The sequence below is a fragment of the Podarcis raffonei genome, chromosome 3, assembly GCF_027172205.1.
Source record: "Podarcis raffonei isolate rPodRaf1 chromosome 3, rPodRaf1.pri, whole genome shotgun sequence".
Lineage (NCBI taxonomy): Eukaryota > Metazoa > Chordata > Lepidosauria > Squamata > Lacertidae > Podarcis > Podarcis raffonei.
Window position 1 is genome coordinate 121,055,631 of NC_070604.1, and position 27,410 is coordinate 121,083,040.

The 27,410-nt window shown below is 47.3% G+C and overlaps 1 protein-coding gene across 1 annotated transcript in view; it reads left to right on the plus strand.

Moving 5' to 3' along the window:
- The window catches only part of LOC128411600 (uncharacterized), a 40,310-nt gene extending 17,973 nt beyond the window's left edge, over positions 1-22,337 (plus strand). The window contains exons 5-6 of the mRNA XM_053384038.1: positions 15,999-16,728; positions 21,955-22,337. Of these exons, the coding sequence (XP_053240013.1) occupies positions 15,999-16,728; positions 21,955-21,996 (772 nt within the window). The 3' untranslated portion in view covers positions 21,997-22,337. The remainder of the gene's footprint in view (positions 1-15,998; positions 16,729-21,954) is intronic.
- Positions 22,338-27,410: the final 5,073 nt, after the last annotated feature.

The following is a 27,410-nucleotide window of genomic DNA, read 5'->3' on the forward strand; positions in this document are numbered from 1 at the left end:
TCAAAAGTGTGCAATCGGAGCAAATGGCAATCCGGGTTTTCTCTGTATTGATGTTTGTTCCGATTTAGCACTGAAGAGCTGGCTTTCCCTGGAAACAGGAACAGCGCAAGGGGGAAACCACTCATGCCCTAATTTGGATAGTGGTTTGCTTTGACTTAGCATAGGGTTAGTCAAATGGGTCAGTTCTGGTTTCTCTCATAGTTCCAGTCTTCATTTCCATATCAGTTCACTTAAAAAAAAAAAAAACGTCATGCAAACTACTAGCATTTTAGTGTGAATTTTTACAAAATACATATTTTCCCCAAAAAGCAATTTCCTGCAGTACAAGGGGTGCAAAGCACCCAGGCACTGAATTCAGGGGGGGGGGTGCCAAATGTATACCTACTGTATACCAGTCCCTCTCGATTGCCGGCACTGAAAAGCAATGGAGCGGAAGTCCCTCTCCCCCCGTCTCTCTGTTAGTCCGTAGCGTCAAATATTCCCAACGAGTAAGGAAACAAAAGCAGTTTTTCTTGCTGTGTCGTTGTTACAAGTGAGCGATCCCCCCAAAAAAGTTCAACAACTTTTTTGAGTTTGCCCCCTAAAAAGGCCAACAACTTTGGCTTCCCCCATCCAAAAAGCTCAATAAAAGTTAATTTGGGGGCGACTAAACTAAATTTGGGGGCGCTGGGTGGATCTTTGCACCCTGGCAGCACATATGCTAAAGACGGCCCTGCTGCAGTCTAGTACATTTGTGTGTATTATTTTCACCAACATGGGTCTTTCAATGTACACTTCACCCCAGGATATGCTGTTTTCGGGTGGCGCTGTGGGTTAAACTACAGAGCCTAGGACTTGCCGATCAGAAGGTTGGCGGTTCGAATCCCTGTGATGGGGTGAGCTCCCATTGCTCGGTCGCTGCTCCTGCCAACCTACCAGTTCAAAAGCATGTCAAAGTGCAAGTAGATAAATAGGTACTGCTCCGGCGGGAAGGTAAACGGCGTTTCCGTGCGCTGCTCTGGTTCACCAGAAGCAGCTTAGACATGCTGCCCACATGACCCGGAAGCTGTACACTGGCTCCCTCGGTCAATAAAGCGAGATGAGCGCCGCAACCCCAGAGTCATCTGCGACTGGACCTAGTGGTCAGGGGTCCCTTTACCCCTTTACCTTTATACATCACTTAGCCGGAGAACTGCATTGCAAGATTCAGAGAACTGCGTTTTTTGAAGGGTGCCTGTGTTTTTGGTCTGCTTTTTATTTTGGAAATAGCAAATCGGGCCGGTTCCCTTTTAAGTGAGAACAGAACCCAATTCCCTCCACCCCTCATCCCTAACCTAGCAAATCCCTTCAGCAAAGCTCCTCTGCTAAATACCCCTTCACACACCTATTTTTATTTAGTCAATTTCTTATCCTGCCTTCTAAAGTGAACGTTATTTCTTCCAAGGTGGCAAGCACGTTTTTTTAAAAAAAACAAGGCCAAATTAAATGCAGAAGAACTGCAGAAACAAAACAGAACTGTAAAGGTCACGAGAACAATAAAAACAGCAATAAACCCATAAAACACTGAAAGCAGCCGGCAAATGAAAGCACCCAGCCTTTGAAAGCCTCAGCCAAATAAATCTGTTTCCATGTGGTGCCTGAAAGTTGTAGGGGGAGGCCATGTGCAAGGGGGGCATTTTTTTTAAGAAGCAGAGAACGAGCACTGAGAAAGCCCAGTTTTCTGTCTCCACCTGCCAAATCTCATGGATATGGGAGGCAGGGAACCCTAAGAACGACTTCCTCGGATGACCTTAATGCCTGGGGCATCTCAGGCGGAAGCGAGCAATTCTTGGCTACTTCCAGGCAGCTGACCGGCTCACGCAAAACTTGCACAGGGGTTAAACGGTGTCATTCACTTACAGAGCATTCCTCTTGTTACACACACCATCGCAAGCTAGTGGCTGTGTTCCTTTCCAGCACCGTTTCCCATCGCTGTTCTTACCTGACTTTTTGCGCTTCGGGAAGCGGTGGAGTGACTGCGCTACCTTGGAAACAGGGGACCTCTCCTTCCTTGGAGGTTTTTAAGCAGAGGTTTTTTGGGGGGCCACCTGCCAAAGATGCTTTAGCTGTGATTCCTGCATTGCACGGAGTTGGGCTAGAGAAAGTCTGGTAGTTGTTTATCTCGTTGACATTTGATGGGAGGCGTTCCACAGGGCAGGTGCCACTACCAAGAAGGCCCTTTGCCTGGTTCCCTGTAGCTTTGCTTCTCACAATGCGGGAACAGCCAGGAGGCCCTCGGCGCTGGACCTCAGTGTCCGGGCAGAACGATGGAGGTGGAGACACCATAGTTTAACTATGTATGTCAGGGGTGTCCAAATTTTTTTCAAAGAGGGCCGGGTTTGATGAAGTGAACATATGTGAGGGGCGACAAAAGAGTTGTTGACCTTTTTTTTAGGATTGATGTTGTTGATGTTTTGGCATTTTACCACAAAGTTGTTGAGCTTTTTTAAGAATCCCCCCCCCCCCAGAAAATAAACTGCTGCAGGGTCCAGATTAAACCAACTGGCGGGCCGGATGATTAGGCCCCCAGGCCTGCCTTGGCACGTGCCTAAATGTGGTTCTTCCACTGTCACTTGGCACACCAGACACTCCCACATGTTGCTGCCGAATCTCCTGTTGGCATTGCTCATGGCCACACGTTACCTCCTGGTGATGTCATAAGCCTTGCAAAGTGGTTTCCTGAGCCTGACCACTATGGCGGCGGGTGTGTGTGTGTGTGTGTGTGTGTGTGTGTGCCAGAAAGCGGCTGGCAAGCGTGGCTCCCTCTTCTCTAGCCGTGGGCGAGTCAGAAACCTGTCCCATGGGAGTCAAGAAACCAGGGAGGTGTGTGCAATCAGTTCCTGGGAGGCGATGAGAGATAAGATACTGAGAGGGAGCATCAAAACAACATCTCCTGGGAGCTGAGGAAGGCAGGTGGAACCTGGCTGGGAGCGTATTCAATTCTGACACATTTATTGATTGGTTTTATTCCACCCGCCCATCAGTCAACCGGTCAACTGACTTTTTAATGTGTGTCTCAAGGCAGTTTGCAGACACGCCATAAAAACAGTTAATAAAGTTTTCGAAACCATGCAAAAAAGCAAACCGAAGAAAGGTTTTTTAAGCAATGCAAGATGAATATAAAGGCTAGAGACCATTCCACCCAAGCTTGTCTCAAAAAAAATAATGCCTTCAGTTGTTTGCAAAAAGGACAGATTGTGGGCACCGATCGTTTCTCACCAGGGATGGTTTTCCACAGAGCAGGGGCAACCACACAGAAGGCCCTGCTCAGAGTTGCTGTGGAGCGGAATTCTGATATTTTAGGGACCGGCCGGGGGGGGGGAGGGAACGAGGGAACACTCTCCAGCAGAACACTTCCCATGAACTCCATGGAACAATTAATAATGGGGGGAAATAATAAGGCCTCGTATTTCGATGAGGATGGCATTGTGCAGACACTGTACAAAACTTGGAAGGCAGAGCAGGGCTGAGACCACAGTAAACTGCCATGTGGAAGTACAGTCATACCTTAGTTGTCAAACGCCTTGGTACTCATCCGTTTTGGCTCCCAAATGCCGCAAACCCGGAAGTGAGTGTTCTGGTTTGCGAACGTTCTTCTGTGGCTTCCAATTGAGTGCAGAAAGCTCCTGCAGCCAATTGGAAGCCGTGTCTTGGTTTTCGAACATTTTCGGAAGTCGAACGGACTTCCAGAACAGATTCCGTTCAGCAACCAAAGTACAACTGTATCTTACACATTATTTGGAAGTGAGTCCTACTGATTTAATGGAACGGTGGCCTGAACTACATCACTTCCCATTTCCCAGACATTTTAATTCTTCCCTGAATCTGCTGCTTAGGTGCAGCTGCCATATTCCCCCCTCTGTAGTTAAAGGCCATCTCTGCCAGAAGAACTTAATTCAGGGCATGTTATAGATTGGGATGTTGGGTAATGACGACTCTGTGAAGTTCCACAGCTGGCCCATGTTTACAACGAAGCCTTCAATCCACCCCTGTAATCATAGAGCTGGAATGGGACCCCAAGGCTCATCCAGTCCGACTCCTTGCAGTGCAGGAATCTCAGCTAAAGCATCCCTGACAGATGGCCACCCAACCTCTGCTTAAAAACCTCCAAGGAAGGAGAGTCCATCACTTTCTGAGGAAGGCCATTCCACTGGTGGGCGGAAAATTCTTCTGAATGTTTAGTCGGAATCTACTTTCTTGCCATTTGAACCCATCGGATTGGGTCCTCCACACCAGAGCAGCAGAAAGCTGTCTTGCTCCACCTCCCATGGGACAGCCCTTTGGTTATTTGATGGTGGCTCTTGTCCCGCTTCTCAGGCCGCTCTGCAGGATCCAAGTAATAATAATAATAATAACAATAACAATAATAACAACAATAATAATTTATTATTTGTACCCCGCCCATCTGGCTGGATTTCCCCAGCCACTCTGGGCGGCTTCCAACAAAGATTAAAAATACATTAAAATGTCACACATTAAAAACTTCCCTGAAGTCTTCTAAATGTTAGGTAGTTGTTTATCTCTTTGACATCTGGTGGGAGGGCATTCCACAGGGAGGGCACCACCACCGAGAAGGCCCTCTGCCTGGTTCTCTGTAACTTGGCTTCTCGCAAAGAGGCAACTGCCAGAAGGCCCTCGGAGCTGGACCTCAGTGTCCGGGCAGAACGATGGGGGTGGAGACGCTCCTTCAGGTATACTGGACCGAGGCTGTTTAGGACTTTAAAGGTCAGCACCAACACTTTGAATTGTGCTCGGAAACGTACTGGGAGCCAATGTAGGTCTTTCAGGACCAGTGTCATATGGTCTCGGCGGCCGCTCCCAGTCACCAGTCTAGCTGCCGCATTCTGGATTAGTTGTAGTTTCCGGTTCACCTTTAAAGGTAGCCCCACGTAGAGCGCATTGCAATAGTCCAAGCGGGAGATAACCAAAGCATGCACTACTCTGGCAAGACACTCCGTGGGCAGATAGGGTCTCAGCCTGCATACCAGGTGGAGCTGGGAGATGGCTGCCCTGGACACAGAATTGACCTGTGTCTCCATGGACAGCGGTGAGTCCAAAATGACCCCCAGGCTGCACACCTGGTCCTTCAGGGGCACAGTTACCCCATTCAGGACCAGGGAGTCCTCCACACCCACCCGCCTCCTGTCCCCCAAAAACAGTACTTCTGTCTTGTCAGGATTCAACCTCAATCTGTTAGCCGCCATCCATCCTCCAACCGCCTCCAGACACTCACACAGGACCTTCACCGCCTTTACTGGTTCTGATCTGAAAGAGAGGTAGAGCTGGGTATCATCTGCATACTGATGGACAACCAGCCCTAACCCCCTGATGATCTCTCCCAGCGGCTGCATGTAGATGTTAAGAAGCATGGGGGAGAGGATGGAACCCTGTGGCTCTGGGGCGATGCTCAGGCACTGCCCCCCCTGCCCAAGTTAACAGCCCTTTTGTGCATGAATATGAGTGCTGTGGTGGGCTTCCCCCGCTTGGAGGGTCTGTCCGGCATAAGTCCCGAGATGCCTCTGCCCTGCCACGAGTGTAAGGCGATTGGAATCTATTTAACGTGGATTATCCGCCAGATGGAGATGGTGGTTTTAAGGGGACATCTGGGTGATTCCGGCTAGGCTGTGGCCAGGGGCGAGATGGCGGCAGCCTGCCCCAACCTGGTGCCCTCCACATGTTCTGGACAGTTGTGCTGGTGGGGGGCAGTGATGGGAGCCGTAGTCCCACGCACCAGGAGGGCACCAGGTTGGGGAAGCCTGGGCTATGCATTGGGAGGAGATTTCCCTGGAACAGAAAAGGGGCTTTACTTTCACCTCTCCACCCCCACTCCCAGCCCAGCTTTCAGACCTTTTTGATCTTTATCCCTGAGTTCACAGAGAGCAAAGAGAACAATCCCTTTAACTCCCCGCAGGCAGCCGTTTTTAATTCTCAGGGCAGAAAGCCTGAAGCGCAGACCGCATTGTAGGTGGAGGGTGGAAGGGCAGAGATTCATTTGGGTTTTGTTTCAGACACATCAGAGACCCTGTAGTTGTTGTTGTTGTTTAGTCGTGTCCGACTCTTCGTGACCCCCTGGACCAGAGCACGCCAGGCACTCCTGTCTTCCACTGCCTCCCGCAGTTTGGTCAAACTCATGCTGGTAGCTTCAAGAACACTGTCCCACCATCTCATCCTCCGTCGTCCCCTTCTCCTTGTGCCCTCCATCTTTCCCAACATCAGGGTCTTTTCCAGGGAGTCTTCTCTTCTCCTGAGGTGGCCAAAGTCTTGGAGCCTCAGCTTCAGGATCTGTCCTTCCCGTGAGCACTCAGGGCTGATTTCCTTCAGAATGGAGAGGTTGGATCTTCTTGCAGTCCATGGGACTCTCAAGAGTCTCCTCCAGCACCATAATTCAAAAGCATCAATTCTTCGGCTATCAGCCTTCTTTATGGTCCAGCTCTCACTTCCTTACATCACTACTGGGAACACCATAGTTTTAACTATATGGACCTTTGTCGGCAAGGTGATGTCTCTGCTTTTTAAGATGCTGTCTAGGTTTGTCATTGCTTTCTCCCAAGAAGGTAGTGTGGTTAGCTGTACTCATAGAACAGTAGAGTTGGAAGGGACCCTGAAAACCACGCATGTCCAACTCCAAAGAGACTGTGATCTACTCACAGTATAAAAAGACCGGCTGTGATCTTTAGGGGAGGGTTGGCCAAAGGCGATCACTAAACTTCATCCTGCGATCTACCTGGGATACTCTCACGATCTACCGGTAGATCACGATCTACCTGTTGGACATACCTGATTCTAGTCCATGGGTAGGCAAACTAAGGCCCGGGGGCTGGATCTGGCCCAATCGCCTTCTCAATCCGGCCTGCAGAGAGTCCGGGAATCAGCGTGTTTTTACATGAGTAGAATGTGTGCTTTTATTTAAAATGCATCTCTGGGTTATTTGTGGGGCATGGGAATTCATTCATTTCCCCCCAAAAAAATATAGTCCGGCCCCCCACAAGGTCTGAGGGACAGTGGACCGGCCCCCTGCTGAAAATGTTTGCTGACCCCTAATCTAGTCCAACCCAGTGGCCCATCTAGTCCAGCATCCTGTTCTCACAGTGGCCAATGAGGTGCCCGTGTGAAACCCGCAATCAGGATTCGAACCCAAGAGCAACTCTCCCCTCCTGTAGTTTCCGACAACTGCTATTCAGAAGAATTGCTGCTTCCAGCTGTGGAGGCAGAGCTTTGCCATCATGGCCAGTAGCCATCGTTAGCCCTCTCCTCCTCCATGAATTTGTCCAATCCTCTTTTAAAGCCATCCCGGCTGGTGGCCCGCACTGTCTCCTGTGGCAGTGAGTTCCACAGTTTAACTACGTGCTGCGTTAGTAAGGACTTTCTTTTATCTGTTCTGAATCTTCCAGCCTTCAACTTTGTTGGATATCTATGAGTTCCAGTGTTATGGCAGAAGGAGAAAAACTGTTCTCTCCCTTCTCTCGCCATGCCACACACAATTTTGCAAACTCGTCTCTCACTCGCCTTTTTCCTAAATAACAATGATGATGATGATGATGATGATGATGATGATGATTTATTCCTTCCCCCTCCCATCTGGCTGGGTTTCCTCAGCCACTCTGGGCAGCTTTCAACAGAACATTAAAAACAGAATAAAACATCAAACTTTAAAAAACTCCTCTAAACAGGGCTGCCTTCAGATGTCTTCTAAATGTCAGATAGTTGTTTATCTCCTTGACATCTGATGGGAGGGTGTTCCACAGGGTGGGTGCCACTACCAAGAAGGCCCTTTGCCTGGTTCCCCGTAACTTCACTTCTCGCACTGAGGGAACTGCCTGAAGGCCCTCGGCGCTGGACCTCAGTGTCTAGGCTGAACGATGGGGGTGGAGATGCTCCTTCAGGTATACTAAATGTGCCTTTGGTCCACCTAAAAATGTGAAGGGACCCCTGACCATTAGGTCCAGTCATGGACGACTCTGGGGTTGTGGCGATCATCTTGCTTTATTGGCCGAGGGAGCTGGCATACATCTTCCGGGTCATGTGGCCACCATGAATAAGCCGCTTCTGGTGAAACCAGAGCAGCGCACAGAAATGCAGTTTACCTTCCCGCAGGAGCGGTACCTATTTATCTACTTGCACTTTGACGTGCTTTCGAACTGCTAGGTTGGCAGGAGCAGGGACCGAGCAACAGGAACTCACCCTGTTGCGGGGATTCGAACCACCGACCTTCTGATCAGCAAGTCCTAGGCTCAGTGGTTTAACCCACAGCGCCACCCGCATCCACCTACCCCGGTATTTTCCACATTGTTTGGCCGCGGCTCTTACAGAGGTCTGGCCCTGCCTTGCCTTTAGATGCTGGGGACTTGAACTTGGGACATTCTGCGTGCGAAACACCCACCCCTTCGCCTACCCAGCTGCAGGAGCCTGACACGGCCGTTCTGGTAGAAACAGTTAACGCTCCGCTCCAGCGCTGACCACATTTCTTCTTTTGCTTGCTCCTGCTTCCCCAGGAGACGGGGGAATCTTCCAGCAGTAATTCAACACCAAACTGCTGTTGGCTTGAGTGCAAGGCTGGAGCTGTGGGGGAAGACATATTCCAGCCAGAGGGATCACACACCCCTCGCACCGCGGACGAATCTCCTGAGCAGGCAGAGAGTGGGCAGCGGAGACTTCTTGACTCCTGAGCCTGGGGGGTTCTGGGGGTGCCCTCCAGGCATGGGACGCAGGCATGGGACATGTTTGTGTGCTTGTGTGGCTCCCGGCACCTGAAGAGCCAAGCTTGATGAGTCATTGCGGTTTGCTGGCGAGCAACTCTTTGCTGAGAAGGAGCCAGGGCATTTGGAGAGTTGAGAAGACAGTGCTGAGTTGTGGGCAGGCAGCCCTGGATAGAGCTGGGCGTGTGTTGCTGCGCGTTGACATGGCCTCCCTGCCCTGGCTGCAGAGCAAAAACAAAAATTTGAGAGCACTGGACGCTTAACACTTTAATCCAGGGGAAGAGAACCACAAAACCCCTTTGCAAGGACAGTTGCGCCATTATTATTATTTTTTTGAAAAGTTTTTATTGTTAAAATAATTCAGCATTAATACACACATATTGTGAATATACAAGCATACAAGCATACATTTCATACAATCCTTAAAAATATTCAAACATACCTACATTCAGTCCCACAGATAATTCCTTTTCCCATCACCACCCACCACCCCTCACCCCACCTTTGTGTTAGACTTCCAATCTACTCAAATTGCAATTTCTTTCCACTTCTATTACTTTCTTTCACACACCTTTAACCTAATTTCATGCTTCTTTTTTCTATTACACATTGTTATCCATCTTATTTAGTATTTCAGTATCTAAAACGGAACTTGTTTATTCTAATAGTTCTGATTTTTCAATATGGTTTTGCAAGTATCCTTTAAACACCTTCCAATCCCTGTCTATCTTCTCTTTTGAGATCCTTCCAATTTCTCCCATTGTTTGTTAATTGCATTTGCAGAAGCATAGAATCAGAGTTGGAAGGGACCCCAGGGGTCATCCAGCCCAACCCCTTGCAATGCACAAATCTCAACTATAGCATCAATGACAGGTGGCCATCCAGCTTCTGTTTCAAGTCCACTGTTGACTTGCTCAGGGTTACCCAAACTTGGGCCGTTTCTGGACTACAATTCTCATCATCCCTGACCTGCTAGGTAGGGATGATGGGAGCTGTAGTCCAACAACAGTGGAAACCCAAGTTTTGGGAAACTCTGGACTAGCTCTTACAGTGGAGAGTCCTGCTTGAAACAGTGAAGGGGTGCTGCCAGCCAGGGCAGGAAGTACTAAGTTACATGGAGCAATGGTCTGAGGATAGACAGCTTCCTATGTTCCCAGGCACAACTTCACTGCATTTGGAATTTGTGCAATGCTGAATCTCTGCAGAACAGAAGCAGAAACATTTCCTTCCAGGGGGTCTTACTGCTGGGAACCTGTCGCCGTTTGGGGGCTAGGGATTCACTGACATGTCCAGAAAATTCAGGCTGCACGATCCTAGTTTGTTTTGAGCTCTGCCGCAACAAACTCCACGTTCCCCAGACTTTCGGCGAAAAGGAAAGTGATAAGGCACTTGCTTTGACCCGAAGTCATGAAACTTGCCCACAAACAAACCAGAATGGGCGTGCGTTCAATAGCCGGGCAACTAATCTCCCTGCCAACGAATCAGGGCGAAGGCTCAATAAGCAGGCTGTTTGGCAGTACCCCGTGGCAGAACAGCGGAGCCAGAATAACATGTGTTTGTGGAAGTCAGTGCAAGGCAGAAAAATCCCCTTCTCTGCTTGGAAACCTCAGGGTCCTTGCTTCTTCCTTCCTTCCGTCCTAGACAGGACGTCCCTGTTCTGTTTATGTTTTGAACAGGCTTGGTTAGGAGTCAGGCATCCCTTTTTAGTTCCTCTTTTAAAAAAGTATTATTAGGGATAGTATCAAAGCAGTGAATAAGCCTCCAGTTAGATAGCAGGGGATTCCCTTCCCTTTTTCTGTGTGTACCTGGGCAGTTTTTAGGATTGACGAGGCCCTAAGCTATTGAAGGTAATGGGGCCCTTTATATGTCTAGCTGTCCTTTGTCAACAATTGTCGCTATTTTTTGTGTTAAATATATGCTGCATGGTAATTTATGGACCTAATAGGTCCATACACAACACAAAACACTGTTGCTGTATGTAGGTTTTATTTTATTGGTTTTTATGTTATATTTTAGGAGGGACGCGGGTGGCGCTGTGGTCTAAACCACTGAGCCTCTTGGGCTTGCCGATCAGAAGGTCGGCAGTTTGAATCCCCGCGACAGGGTGAGCTCCCGTTGCTCGGTCCCTGCTCCTGCCAACCTAGCAGTTTGAAAGCACGTCAAAGTGCAAGTAGATAAATAGGTACCGCTCTGGCGGGAAGGTAAACGGTGTTTCTGTGCTCTGCCCTGGTTCACCAGAAGCGGCTTAGTCATGCTGGCCACATGACCCGTAAGCTGTATGCAGGCTCCCTTGGCTAGGAAAGCGAGATGAGCGCCACAACCCCAGAGTCGTCCGCAACTGGACCTAACGGTCAGGGGTCCCTTTACCTTTACCTATGTTATATTTTGGAAATGTACATCCAGGTTTCTTTCCCTTTAATTTTTTTGGGGGGTCCCCAAGAGAATGGGGCCCTCAGCTGTATAGCTTGTTTAGCTTATACATAAATCCGGCACTGGTGTGTACATACACAAACACACCACAAGACTAGAGCCTGCCCAGATATTTAGAAAGTTGATGCAAGTTTTCAGTTTCTTGCTATTTTAACTCCTTGAAAGACTTACATTATTGCTGCTAGGTTTTCTTATTGGTTTTTTTGTTTTATCTTCTTTGCAAACCGCTTTGAGATTGTTGTTTTTTTAGCAACTAAGTGGCGTATAAATCTTATGGAATAAATAGAGCCAAACCATTTGAGCCACACGGGGCTTCCATCTCTAGGAACCTCCCTGGGCAGAGCATTCCAAAGACGGGGGGCCACTGCAAAGAAGGCCCCGTTCTCGTGTTGGCACTTCCTGGACCTCTCACGGCGGAGGGACGCAAAGAAGGCCTAGGATGATGATTGCAGGGTCCAGGTCAATTCATGTGGTCGGTTCATTATTATGGAGATTAATTGCATTTACATCCCATCTTTTCCTCCAAAGGAGCTCAAGATGGCCTATATTTAGACCCCACAACAACCCTGAAAGGTAGGCTGAGAGAGGCAGTGTCACCATCCCAAGGTCACCCAATGAGCTTCATCACCAAGCCAGGATTCGAACCCTGGCTTCCCAGGCCCTGCTCCAACACTGCAACCACGACGCCGCACTGGCACATGTGATGTGGGAGCCAGTTTTATGATCTGAAGCAGCCACGGGGCTCTCTGAATCAGAGCAGCGCCAAGGGCAGGATGAAGAGGTCAACCCTTCCACCCGCCCCCACCTTGCAAAACTGGTGTTCGCTCCATGGGGGGTGGGGTAGGTTGGGGAGGGAAATGCAGGCACAGCCTCCAAAGCCTCTCTGGTCCAAGGCCAGCCCACTAGACCGCGCTCGGTTATTTCATCTTCTGCAGAGCGAACCTGCCGGGCGAGTTCTCTCTGCCAGACCCAGCAATTGACAGCTTCTGCCGACAGTGTTGGAACCTGTTCCGTGGCTTTAAACGCTTAACCAAAGGAACAAACTTATTACAAGTGTTGGCGCTCGGCCAAAGAATTGCCGAGGTGTTGCAGATTCGCTGCAAAAACAGGAGAGGAAAGGAAAGCCTGGATTTTGCTCTCTCTCTCATACACACGTGTGTTTGTGTGTGTCTTGTGAAGCGTGCAAATTCCCTGGCAGGGAAACAAACAGGTGGCCTGGCTTGAGCCAAGGTGGGGCCCTTCGTCGGAGATACTTGCTGATCCAGTGTTCGCTTTGCAGAAAACCTGAACTGTAACCGCAGGATCAAAGGCTTTGGTGCTGTTCATGGTGATGGGAAAGAGCAGTGTCAAGGCTTTGCAAAAATGCCCGCTTGATCCTCTGTCCGCCCAGCTACTCCTCACACACCTGCAGGTCCATGAGCTTCCTCTGTCCCTCACCTTTCCGAGGCACTAATCCTTGTAGCATGATTTGCCAGAGCACATCACTGCCTGCGATGCCTCCGTGCTCTTTCCCGTGAGCTCGTTCACGTGTTCGTGAGTGTTGTGCGTGCACAACCAGTTTTATTGCAGAAAACTCTTACCGATCTGAAAGGGGAGAGTCACTCAGTCATGCACCCTAACTCAGTGGTAGAGCAGGTGCTTTGCATACAGAAGGTCCCAGCTTCCATTGCTGGAATCGCCAGGTAAGGCTGGCAAATGTCCCCTGCCTGAAATCTTAAAGAGCTTCTGCCAGCCCGTGTGGACAATATTGAGCTAGATGGGCTCAACGGTATGACTCAGTATAAGGCAGCTATGTTCATGGAGAGATAGAATATGGGGTGTTCTAAGGGACGCGGGTGGCGCTGTGGGTTAAACCACACAGCCTAGGACTTGCCGATCAGAAGGTTGGCGGTTCGAATCTCCGCGATGGGGTGAGCTCCCGTTGCTCCGTCCCTGCTCCTGCCAACCTAGCAGTTCGAAAGCACGTCAAAGTGCAAGTAGATAAATAGGTACCACTCTGGCGGGAAGGTAAACAGCGTTTCCGTGCGCTGCTCTGGTTCGCCAGAAGCGGCTTAGTCATGCTGGCCACAAGACCCAGAAAATTTGTCTGCAGACAAACGTCGGCTCCCTCGGCCAGTAAAGCGAGATGAGCACCACAACCCCAGAGTCGGCCACGACTGGACCTAATGGTCAGGGGTCCCTTTAACTTACTAAGGTGCACAGTGAGAATCAGGGATGCATAATAATAATAATAATAATAATAATAATAATAATAATAATAATGTTCCCCCAGCCACTCTGGGTGGCTTCCAGCAAAATATTAAAATACAATAATTCATCAAATATTAAAAGCTTCCCCAAACAGGGCTTCCTTCAGAAACATTCGTTCTTTCTTTACATTTTCTGCCTGAGTTGTGCTTCAAACTTCCGTGCAAGTGAGGAACTGGAAAGTAGAAAGTAACTTCAACATCATCCTTCAGGGTTCACTCCCCCCCACCCAACTGCCACTTAAAATATATTTATTTGCTCAAGGCCTATGGCACAGAGGTGCAGGGGAGTTTTTTAGCCATTAATTTCTTGAAGAGGCCTCTTCTTACCCATCCTACAGGGGGTTGCAAGTGTGTGAATCTGTCAAGTTAAGTTCCTCTCCAATTCTCACTTTTCCAACCTTAAACTTGGTTCTCTACAGTTCCACATCACCTGTGCATTTCCATTCTTGCTAAAAAGTCCATGTGAAAATTCATCGGCATTTTAGTGCAAACCTCTCCTCATATACAGTACATCTTTGTGTGCAAATTCACCTCTGATTTTTTTTTTGCAAAGCATTTTCCCGTAAAACAATGTATTTTTTGCTTGTTCTTTTCACCAATACATACATTTTTTTCATGCACGCTTTGCCATGGTTTTGTACCCATTAATATATTGCAAAATTCGGAGAAGCTTGCGTTTTGGTTGGAGTATTGATATGGAAAGTGCGGCTGAGGTAGATTTGCCTTTAAATGCGAACCGAGTCAAATTTCTTCCCATCCCTAGTTACAACCGTATAACCACAAGAGCTTCAAATCCAATAAAATGATTTATAAGCAAACCAAAGAATGTACCATCAGACAACAAGGCTGGCCCCAACGGGGAGGGGAGGGGAATCACACAATTTTTAACTGTCCAAAAGCCAGTGCATCTTCAGCAAAGGATGGAAACTGTATAATGAGGGTGGCTGATGCAACATTTTGGAAGCTGCTACGGTTTAAATAGTTTTAACAGTCCAAGCTTGCTGCATTGTGCTTGCCGTCTTAAGGCTGACTACATTTATTATTGTTATTTGCCTTGGGAGCCTCCTTGAAGAGGGGTAGGATATAATAATAATAATAATAATAATAATAATAATAATAATAATATTCATGACAATAACAACAATTAATAATAGCATCCCTTCCCTCAACGTATCCTTCAATATTTGGGTTCCTGGAATCTTTTTTAAAAAGTTTTTTTAATTAACAATTTCAACATATCAAAATATGGAATGTGCACCAGTAAATGACTCTGGCCTGATGCACATGTTTGGGTTTAAATTTCCAGTTTGCCATGATCCCTACTGCATTATCTTTCTTGCTGTGAGCTTATTATTTAAGGGAGCATTTGTTGATAATGTGCACTTATTTTTAAAAAATGAGTTATATTCTCCCCCCCCCCAAAAAAGCACTCAAAGCAACATATAATTAAAATGGATATTATTCCCACTTCTAAAGAAAATAGAAGTATTTAATGACTATATTTAGTTAAATATGTTAAGTTAAATTAATTGGAAAAAGCTTGCAATCACTAGGCTTAGGACTTAAATAAGTAATGTGATGAATTATCATGTTTAATGCGGAATTGGGAAGAAAAAGAGATGTTAAGTGATTAAGTTGAGATTAGAAGAACTTTGATTTGGAAAACCGTTAAAATGATATGCCGTGAAATTTAAGTAGGGGGTTATGAGGAAGTCACTTAACAATGTTAAGACGATTAGTTTAAATAAGGTTATGATTTCTGTTTGTCTGTTTATTTTTTAGTGTGTTTTTAATTTTGTGAAAACCAATAAAATTTTTGAAAAAAAGAAAATAGAATAGAAGTGTGGGGGAGTACCTGCAGGATCCGATACATCAGATATCCACGGACCTCCTCAATATAAAATTTTTTTTAGCGATAACAAATGGGCTCCTCTTGACCCTAGTGGGGTCAATATGAAAGAGCATTAGACCACAAAATGAACAATTCCTCTGGTCCAGATGCTATAAACCACACATTAAGGTAAAGGTAAAGAGACCCCTGACCATTAGGTCCAGTCGTGGCCGACTCTGGGGTTGCGGTGCTCATCTCGCTTTATTGGCAGAGGGAGCTGGCGTACAGCTTCCGGGTCATGTGGCCAGCGTGACTAAGCCGCTTCTGGCGAACCACAGCAGCGCACGGAAACACTGTTTGCCTTCCCGCCGGAGTGGTACCTATTTATCTACTTGCACTTTGATGTGCTTTCGAACTGCTAGGTTGGCAGGAGCAGGGACCGAGCAACGGGAGCTCACCCCGTCGCAGGGATTTGAACCGCCGACCTTCTGATCGGCAAGTCCTAGGCTCTGTGGTTTAACCCACAGCGCCACCTGCGTCCCTAAAATCACACATTACATACCAACAAATCACGGGGGGGGGGGAGGGGGAGGAAATCAGAGTCCAAGATGATGAAAAGCAAAAACATTAAAAATTTAAGGATGTCCAGGATAACTCACCACACCTGTAAGAAGCAGTGGCAGAAACTTTTTAATCTATTATCCTCTCCTGCCACAACTGGAACAAAGAAAGCCAGCTGACGATGTATTAATCCATCTCATTATCTGCAGGTAGTCATCAGGCGGAGGGCCAAACGAATGGTTTCACTGCAGACTTTGAGCGCAGAAACGCCAGCTCCCCAAAAGAAATGCGCGCAGTTAGCTCAAACCACCAAACTCTGGAGAAGGCCGGAAAGTCGGATCCGCACCACCTGGGACCATCAGGAGCATTGTGCGCAAAAGCAACTTCCCCGAGCTCGCTGCAGTTCAGGAAACTCCCGATGACCCCAAAGGAGGCCCGTGCATCTGAGGCGGAGCCCCTGAATGGGAACATCGACAACCAAGTTTACGAAAGCATCGAGGAAGGAGAAAGGGCATTATATACCAGGGACCGGTTGGAAAGAAGGCAGGGTTCTGACTTGACAATCATTAGCAGCGCAGGTTGTGGTGCAACTCCAGGGGACCCGTTTGCAGGATCCGCCGAATCACGCAGAAGGGACACAAGGACTATAGGGTCCAGTGGGGTGCCAGTGCAGCCACCTACAGCCTTGCAGGACAGCCAGTCCCTGGGCCAGGTGCCGGGACCGACACCCGAGGGAGCGGCCCCCATCCCGACCAGTTATGACATGGAGAAAAGGCTGAGCGCCATGTATGCCAAGGTGTGCAAGAGGCCCAGGCCAGCGCAGGAGTGGCAGCCGGCAAACCACCGCAAGGCCCCCGAACAGGAAGAGGAGGAGCCGCCCCCCATCCCAGAGAAGCACTTTGAGAACATCTACGAGACCTTGAGCCTCGATGCTGAGGTGCAGGTAGGCTGCCTTGTGGGATCAGGCCCAGTTACACCCAAGGGGGCGCCTTCAAGGGTCTCTTGCATGTGTGAATAGGTCATCACAGGTAATATGGCCGCACACATCATCCATAGGTCATATCCAATGTACTGGTATGTTGTTGTTGTTGTTTATTTAATTATTTATACCCTGCCCATCATTAGCCCTCTCCTCCTCCATGAATTTGTCCAATCCTCTTTTAAAGCCATCCCGGCTGGTGGCCTGCACTGTCTCCTGTGGCAGTGAGTTCCACAGTTTAACTACCTGCTGTGTGAATAAGGACTTTCTTTTATCTGTCCTGAATCTTCCAGCCTTCAATCTTGTTGGATAGCTATGAGTTCCAGTGTCATGGCAGAAGGAGAAAAACTGTTCTTTCCCTTCTCTCTCCATGCCACACACAGTTTTGCAAACTCGTCTCTCACTTGCCTTTTCCCTAAATAATGATGATGATGATTTATTTCTACCCTGCCCATCTGGCTAGGTTTCCTCAGCCACTCTGGGCAGCTCCCAACAGAATATTAAAAACACGATAAAACATCAAACATTAAAAACTTCCCTAAACAGGGCTGCCTTCAGATGTCTTCTAAAAGTCAGGTACCATATTTTTCGCTCCATAAGACGCACCTAGCTTTTAGAGGAAGAAAGGGGGAAAGCCCCATTTTTGGGGGGATCAGCTCACAGTTGTGCAGCTTCTTTTGCAAAGGGGAAAAGCCCCGGTTTTTTGAGGATCAGCTCAAAGTTGTTGAGCTTACTTTGCAAAGGGAAAAAATCCTGTTTTCATGGGGTTCCACTCACATTTCTGCAGCTTCTTTAGGAAAGAAAAGGGAGCCATTTATACGGTTTCTAGACAGATAATCTAAACAGCCAGTCACATGTCGCTGGGGAAACAAACAGCCTCCTTCTGCAGAACATTCAACAATGGAGGTCTGGGCAAGGGGCCGGAAAGGGAGCCAGCGACCGACCACACATTCACTCCATAAGATGCACAGACATTTCCCCTTACTTTTTAGGAGGAAAAAAGTGTGTCTTATGGAGCGAAAAATATGGTAGTTGTTTATTTCCTTGACATCTGATGGGAGGGCGTTCCACAGGGCGGGTGCCACCACCGAGAAGGCCCTCTGCAGTGTATTTGTTCTGTTGGCGTTATATTATGTTTTCTTTTTATTTATATGCCGCCTTTTGGCCAAAAAGGACGCCTCAAGACAATTCACAAGCAATAGAGGCACCAATGCAAAATGATACGATAAAAACCAAACGAAATCTTCACGTTTCAAAAATATTCAAATACATCCATTGGAACATCCATGCTGATGTTTAAGAGTGCTGCTCTAAAATGTGGATTTTTTTTATTATTTAGTTTTTTATTTGTGGTGTTTTTAGGATGGTAAGAAACCACTTGGAGACTGCATATGTGGATCAGGGAATCTGATCCCTCTCACGGTGTCAGCCAAGAAGTAGATAAACAAGAAGAGTGCTTACCAAATAGTAGTAGTAATAATAATAAATAATAATAATAATAATAATAATAATAATAATAATAATAATAATTTATTATTTATATCCTGCCCATCTGGCTGGACTTCCTCAGTACTTTATTCCATATTCACAAAGAGACACGAAAGAATGCCGTCTCTCGGATAATGGCCTTGCTCGGATAATGGCACCCTCTCCGTCTCTCCTATTCTATGTCATCCCTGCGCTGGCTGATCTGTGCCTTCTGCCTCAGAGCTTTCTGTTCTCCTACTTTCAATGCCCGCCGAATTCTAGGAGAAGAGGGGTCCGGATTGCTTTCCAAAGACACTGAGTCTGCCAGCTTCTCCCTCCTCCTGCCCCTCTCCCAAAATTTCCCAGCTTCTCCCCTCTGCAGCCTCTGAGCTATGACCTTCTGCAAACCGCCGTTCTAAATCTATACCGTCTCCCCTCCTCAGTCCAGTCCCTGGCAATATGAAGGAATATACAGACCACCTAAATAAATAAAACCAATAAGGAGATCGCTTGTCGTGGGATAATGCCCCTGAACTCATTTCAACCTCTGATTTGATTGATGCTCTGTGCGTGATTCAGAGGCTGAGAAAGCCTTGCCACCTTCCGCCGCAGTGAAGGAGCTCCTGACTCATCCGTCTTTCATCTTGGAATTAAATGATTACGGAAACAGTATCTGGATTGTTATCACTGCAGGGAAGAGCTCACGGATTCATAGAGAACAGCAAATAATGGGTAGTCTTACTGATTTGGTGAATCTTTTTTTAATGCCCTGCCCTTTTTCTTTATCAAATGAACGTAGATTAAAAGTGGCTTAGGGAAAATAGTGAACTATTTCTAACACAATTTAAAAAAACAAAACAAGTTATAACAAGTTAGGATAAAAACCGTTTAGGCAGCTGAAATGATTTCCGTTCCTATGGGCGGCTTGCCCCAGGCACCCGAGTGGCATCCTCCGCTGCTGACCAAGAGTAGTAATAATAATATAATAATAATTTATCATTTATTCCCTGCCCATCTGGCTGAGTTTCCCCAGCCACTCTGGGCGGCTCCCAATCGAGTGTTAAAAACAATACAGCATTAAATATTAAAAACTTCCCTAAACAGGGCTGCCTTCAGGTGTCTTCTAAAAATCTGGTAGTTGTTTTTCTCTTTGACATCTGGTGGGAGGGCGTTCCACAGGGCGGGTGCCACCACCGAGAAGGCCCTCTGCCTGGTTCCCTGTAACTTGGCTTCTCGCAGTGAGGGAACCGCCAGAAGGCCCTTGGCACTGGACCTCAGTGTCCCGGCAGAACAATGGGGGTGGAGATGCTCCTTCAGGGATACTGGGCCGAGGCCGTTTAGGGCTTTAAAGGTCAGCACCAACACTTTGAGTTGTGCTCAGAAACATACTGGGAGCCAATGCAGATCTCTCAGGACCGATGTTATGTGGTCCCGGTGGCTGCTCCCAGTCACCAGTCTAGCTGCCGCATTCTGGATTCATTGCAGTTTCCGGGTCACCTTCAAAGGTAGTGTGCAAACCACACTGGATCTCATCTTGCTTATGCTGGTACCACCTCTCCCAGGGCACACACAGCATGGGGTGCAATCCTGTATCACCTCCGCTGATAACGCCATGCCATATCACATGACACTGCAAACAAAACGGGGGTGGGGGGTGGGAGTTTGATGTTCATGATGAGGGATGGAGGAGAAAGTTTGTACGGTTTGTATTTCAACGAGAATGGACCAAATTTGCACTTCCTGAAACAATATGCAGGTGGTACATTTGGACAACTCATAAGATATCATAGAGTGGTAGAGTTCTAAGGGTTCCCCAGGTTCATCTAGTCCAACCCCCTGCAATGCAGGAATCTCAACCAAATATTATAACCAAATTTTGCATGGTGGTTCCTGAGACCAGGGAGCAGATTCCCTCTGGGTTTGGATACAACTGAGCACCATTTTGAATGTTGGACTGAAATTTACAGAACTGCATTGGTTTTAACAAAATGTAAAATACTGGAAATGTACAGTATACCTGAAGGAGCGTCTCCACCCCCATCGTTCTGCCCGGACACTGAGGTCCAGCTCCGAAGGCCTTCTGGCGGTTCCCTCACTGTGAGAAGCAAAGCTACAGGGAACCAGGCAGAGGGCCTTCTCGGTGGTGGCACCCGCCCTGTGGAACGCCCTCCCACCAGATGTCAAAGAAAAAAACAACTACCAGACTTTTAGAAGACATCTGAAGGCAGCCCTGTTTAGGGAAGCTTTTAATGTTTAATAGACTATTGTTTTTTAATATTCTGTTGGGAGCCGCCCAGAGTGGCTGGAGAAACCCAGGGTATAAATAAATAAATTATTATTATTATTATTATTATTATTTCAGCAGCAAATGTTTTCATTATCATTCCTGAGATCAAACGTCAGGTTTTCAAAAAAGGCTGAACATTTCAAAACTACATGGATTTCAACCACAGATTTCAAAAATATACTGATTTGGGGAGGACGGTTCTTAGAATTCCTGAGTGGCGCTGGCCACTCTCCACTACTATTTTGATCATCATTATCGTCATTGTTAACTACCTGCCCGTCACCCTAAGGTCCCATCGTAGGTTACAGCACTAAAACACAGCATTAAAAACAATTTCAAACAACTTGCAAACGTAAAAAGAAGGCGGATCCTAAAAACATACACTTCAAGTGTCAAAAGAGGAACGTCTCCATCATAAGCGGCAGCTTGGGGCCACCACAGAAAAAGCCCTGTGCCAGGAAGCCCGGCTCTGAGCCTCTGAAGAATTAGTAAGAGGGCCCCATCTCAGCAGGCAAAAGGGGTCTGAAGGGGAGAGGTGGTCTTTCAGATACGTGCATGTTCATTGGGAAGGAATGACATACCGTATGTTTCGCTCCATAAGACTCACTTTTTTCTTCCTAAAAAGTAAGGGGAAATGTCTGTGCGTCTTATGGGGCAAATGCGTGGTCCCTGGAGCCGAATTGCCCAGGGGTGAAAAGCAGATCATGCTTTTTTTCTTTTTTTTTTGGAAAGAGGGAAGTGGGTGTTGAAACAAAGTCGCTGATCACAAGCGATCAGAAGCGAGATAAGGGATGCTAGCAATAAAGGAGGCTGTGTGGGAGCAGGGACGTAAAGACAGCAAACTTGCATGGAGAGGAGACAGAAAGACTAAATCAATGAGGAGAGAAATTAGAAGAAAAGGAGGAGCAAAAAACTGCTCCAGCTAAGGAAAAGACACAAAGGCAAACAAGAGTGAAGGGAGTGTTGAAAGGAAGCAGCTGATCGGCAAGCGATCGGGAGAGAGATAAGGGACGCTAGAGATAAAGGAGGCTGCCTGGGAGGGGGGAGGTAAAAGCCCATGGATCCTCAGGATTTTTGCATTGGGTCACCCCAAATTCACCATCAGATCACGTAGCATGTCCATGGCTACAGCCTGCACCAAAAAAATCATGCACTCACTGTTTTGTGGGGCCGCAGTGGCGCAAAAATGTGGTTACAAAGCACGGATCCACATGGATTCTCAGGATTTTTGCATTGGGTCACCCCAAACTCACTGTCAAATCACATGTCTGTGGCCACAGCATAAACCACAAAAATCATACATCCATTGTTTTGTTCAGAATATTTTCTTTCCTTGTTTTCCTCCTCTAAAAACTAGGTGCGTCTTATGGAACGAAAAATACGGTAAGCCCTCAGGCTTTGCTTTCCTCATTCCCCTTCTTTCTCTCTTTCCACAGGGAGGCGAGACAGCGGGTGCCATCGCGCCAGCAGAGGTATGAACCAGGGTTCGGGTGACGGAAGAGCAGAGGGAAGACTCTGGAAAAGACTGGAGACACACACATGCCCCCCAGAGGTGTCAAGGCTCCTTCCAGGCCCCTCGGACAGAGGGCAGGTGGAAAGGATTTTGGGACCCAGAAAGCATTTCAGGAGTTGGGTTCTCCTCTGCCCCAGTAGGCATTTTCCACGGGACCTGAAGGGTGGAGGGCTTTGGATGGTGGTGGTGTTCTGTCGTAGGGTGCGGGGGTTGTGGTTGTCCGTGGGTCTTCCAAGAGTCGCACAGGAGCTTGTTGTCACGTGGAACAACAGACTCCGGCTCAAAGCAAGCACAGCTGCATCCTTTTTTTTTCCACAAGCGCGTCGGTGATTGCAATTGTTTATAATAAAACTTTTTAATATTGCTGGAGCACAACACTAAATATAATAATAATGCAATGATCAAAACTTAATCCTACATTTATTTATTATTTATTTCATAAAATTTATGCACCGCCTGATTGTAAAAACAAGCAAACGAAAAAACCTCAAAGCAGTTTACGAAGAGAATAAACCAATAAAATTATCAGCTGGAAACCGCAGAAGGAACTCTTTTTAAAAAGAAGGGTTTTATCCGGGGGCTTTCCGTTTCCAGACTTTTATGTTAAGATGCATGAAGAAGCGCTAAGCGAGTTGATGTGCCTACTTGGCAAAAGGTATGTTTGTTCCAGTCTTGGCCTGGATGGTCTCAGGGAATTCGCTTTCCCATCTGTAAAATGGGCACAACATAGGCCTGCTGCATGGAACCTTTCCTGAGGATGTGCGAACTGACACGTGCGGCTTGAATTCAAAGGGGCTTTTGCGCAGGGACTCCCCAGTCCATGATGCCCCAGTTTTTTAAATAGATAGATAGATAGATGATAGATAGATAGATAGATAGATAGATAGATAGATAGATAGATGATAGATAGATACAGTGGTACCTCAGGTTAAGTACTTAATTTGTTCCGGAGGTCCGTTCTTAACCAGAAACTGTTATTAACCTGAAGCACCACTTTAGCTAATGGGGCCTCCCGCTGCTGCCGCACCACAGGAGCACAATTTCTGTTCTCATCCTGAAGCAAAGTTCTTAACCCGAGGTATAGATAGATAGATAGATAGATGATAGATAGATAGATAGATAGATGATAGATAGATAGACAGACGATAGATTAGATAGATAGATAGATAGATAGATAGATAGATAGATAGATAGATGATAGATAGATAGAGATAGATAGATAGATAGATGATAGATAGATAGATAGATAGATAGATAGATGATAGATAGATGATAGATAGATAGATAGATGATAGATAGATACTGCATTTGCAAATATTTGGTAAGTTATTCACAGATAATCTTATTGAGCTGCCTGAAGCTTGTGCATTGAGATGAGATTGCAAACTTGTCCTTTAGTCATTTTTTTTAAAAAAATGATTATTCATGCTGTTTTCAGCAGCCAGACGCACTCTAGGAAGAAAATATGAACCCATATGCGCCCAACGCGTGACCCTGCCCCCAACACGGGAACATCAATGAGGCCATTGTCTTCTGCCCCAGTTCCCTTCTCCCCTCCACCCCAAAGACTTTCCCTCAGCGCCGCTCTATCTGCCTTGTAAAATGACAAAGGGACGTTATGTTGAGGCGCTGCTGGAACGGGAAACAATGGCAGGCCATTCAGAATTCGGGATCTGGGGCAGCCCAGATGTTGTGGTCCTTGCTTGGCGGAGAGTACTGGCAGTTCCTGAGCATGGAATGTAAGAACACAAGAAAAAGGCGATGGATCAGCCCTGGTCAGAGTCGTGGTTCAGAATATCTGGAGGGCACCGGAATGGAGAAGCCAGTTTTATTGTGACTTGCAAATGCAGCCGTGGTGTCTGGATATTGCCTGGAATAAAGGGCGCCTTTGCTCACAGTTCAGCAGCTGCTCATAGAATTGTAGAGTTGGAAGGGACCCTGTGGGATCATCCAGTCCAACCCCCTGCAATGCAGAAATATGCAGCTGTCCCATACAGGGATCGAACCTGCAACCTTGGCGTTATCAGGATCTCTTCATTGACGATCACTCGTAGCTGAGTAAGATTGTCTTCCATAAACACAGTCTTAACAATGATTCTGGAATTGACTGTGGAGGCCAATTCTGGATCCACACGTCCTTCCACATTGGGGACGTTGGTAACCGGGCGGGAGCTGATCATGGTGTGGATTTGCCAAGCGTACCTTCCTCCTAGCACGTTTCTCCCTTGCGTCCTGAGTTCGAGGGTCTTCAAAGCCCAGGACACCTTTGGTAAAGGCTGTTCTCCAATTGGAGCGCTCACAGGCCAGTGTTTCCCAATTGTCAGTGTTTATACTACATTTTTTAAGATTTAAGGGACGCGGGTGGCGTTGTGGGTTAAACCACAGAGCCTAGGACTTGTCGATCAGAAGGTTGGCAGTTCGAATCCCTGTGACGGGGTGAGCTCCCGTTGCTCAGTCCCTGGTCCTGCCAACCTAGCAGTTCGAAAGCACATCAAAGTGCAAGTAGATAAATAGGTACCACTCCAGCGGGAAGGTAAACAGCGTTTCTGTGCACTGCTCTGGTTCGCCAGAAGTGGCTTAGTCATGCTGGCCACATGACCCGGAAGCTGTACGCCGGCTCCCTTGGCCAATAAAGCGAGATGAGTGCCGCTACCCCAGAGTCGGCCACGGCTGGACCTAATGGTCTGGGGTCCCTTTACCTTTTAAGGAAGAACAAGTTAGCGAATCAACAGTTGAAAGGATAATGAAAGGAATAGATGAGATTAAAGTAAGCAAATTTAGAGAGCTGGAATTAAAATTCTTTCTAAAATGGTACAGAACTCCGGCCCAGTTTGTTAATATGGTAGCAAGATTGAATTCTAAGCGTTGGCACTGTAAACAAGCCAAGGGATGGTTTTCCCATATGTACTGGGAATGCCCAGAGGTAAAGGAATTCTGGAATAAAATCCTAAAGGTTATTAATGAAATTTTTAAAGGGAAGCTTTCAATAGACTTTGATTTCATGACAATGGGCATACTTGAAACACGGCTAGAGAAAGGGGACCAGTTTACCTTCAGAGCTATGATATTAGCGCGAAAGGCAATGATAGATTTAGGTTGGAAAGATAGAGAAAAATGGACAGTAGAGACATGGGATAGTTATTTGGTTGAACCTGTGGGTTGAACCACAGAGCCTAGGACTTGCCGATCAGAATCCCACAATGAGGTGAGCTCCCGTTGCTCGGTCCCTGCTCCTGCCAACCTAGCAGTTCAAAAGCACGTCAAAGTACAAGTAGATAAATAGGTACTGCTCCGGTGGGAAGGTAAACAGCATTTTCGTGCACTGCTCTGGTTCGCCAGAAGCGGCTTAGTCATGCTGGCCACATGACCCGGAAGCTGTATGCCGGCTGCCTCGGCCAATAAAGCGAGATGAGCGCCGCAACCCCAGAGTCGGCCACGACTGGACCTAATGGTCAGGGGTCCCTTTACCCCTTTACCTTTATTCAGTCGGACATTGTCTCAGTCACGTCACAGGAAACAACGTGGAAGGTCAAGTCCACCACGATAAGGAACAGGTGGAACCCCTATCTTCAATGGATAAAAACCACTGGAACAAAAGACATTCGGTGGAAACTAAAGACGCTATGCCTGTGGTTGAGGATAATTGTTTGAACCCTTCAAATGGATGGGGGGGGAGGGAACGGAGGGAAAGGAAAAAATTGTATGGGAAATTTAAAAATTGGAAGGAGATAATATAATGTATGTAAAAATCCCGAACTCGAATGATAATAATAATAATAATGATAACAACAACAACAACAACAACAACAACAACAACAACAACAATAAAAATAAAAAGCTACTCTAAATACATAATCATAGAATCATAGAATTGTAGAGCTGGGAGTCGAAGGGTTATCTGGCCTACCCCCTGAAAGGCAGGAACCCCTACGAAAGCATCCAATCTAAACTAAAGCAATAATAATAATAATAGTAATAATAATAATTAATAATTAATAATAATAATTTATTCATTTATACCCCGCCCATCTGGCTGGGTTTCCCCAGGCACTCTGGGTGGCTTCCAGCAAAATATTAAAATACGATGATTCATTACTTTGCTGTAAGAGTGAAGCATGTGGTCCTACGATTCGATGTGCCCCGGCTTATCTGATCTTCGCAAAAAAAACCTTGAAGAGTCCTATCAGCCAGATTGTCCGTTGGGCTGCAGAGCAATCAAGCAGAAAAGATTGACCGGATAGCAGTGCAGAATTGGCAGCCGGAGCATCTGAGCAGCAGGAAGCGTGGCCTGGAAACGGCGGCGGTTGCGCACAGATGCCCTCCGCGATTCTCTTGTCTGCCCACGGTTCACTGCCCCGACCTCTGGCCTCCATTTGCCCTTTTGTACTTTAATAACTGGCTGGATCCGAGTGCGGGGATTACGGTCACTTAGGGCTTGGTTATATTCCTGTGCGTGGCCATGTGTGATCCAGCAAGGCTGGCCATTTTTGCCGCGCTCTCCTTCAGATGGCAGGGATGGCGAGGCTTTTAAAGACACAGGCGCCATCTCCCCCAATATGGACCAGCCTGAAGGTTGGCAAGCGAGGCTGTGCTCAGGGCCGGCCCAAGACATTTTGCCGCCTGAGGCAAAACAGAAAATGGCGCCCCAACTCCTCGTCCATCCCCCTGCCTCTGCTTCCTCTGCCAACCTCCCAGTGCTTCCACCTTCTCTGCCACCGCCTTAGGCAACTGGAGGCAGGGGTAGCCCATCCCATTTTGCAGCCCGAGGTGAAACAGCATGGTGCTGCCATGCTGCCAAAGCCTCACGGGTCACACGGCTGTAGCGGCAGCAGAAGGGCACGCATGGAGGCACTGCCCTGTGGGATTCTGCCGCCTGAGGCGGCTCCTTCAGTCTGTGAAAAATACTCAGAGTCGAGTGTGGATTTCATGCTCTTTATTCAGCTCATAGTAGTGAGGAGGAATTGAAGTTTCCCCAAAGTTTCTGCTTTATATACATTATTTACACAATGGCCCCCGTGTGATTGGCTAATTCCGGGATTCTCCTGTAGGCCAATCAGGTTGCGGATTCACCTCCACCTGGAGTTGGATTGGGTGACTCCTGCGGACCAATCAGACTGCTGCATTCTGGATCCTATTGTTCTAGGACCAATCAGACTGCTGCATTTTGGATCCTATTGTTCTGGGACCAATCAGACTGCTGCATTCTGGATCCTATTGTTCTAGGACCAATCAGGCGGCTGCATTTTGGATCCTATTGTTCTGGGACACATCAGACTGCTGCATTTTGGATCCTATTGTTCTGGGACCAATCAGACTGCTGCATTCTGAATCCTATTGTTCTAGGACCAATCAGACTGCTGCATTTTGGATCCTATTTTT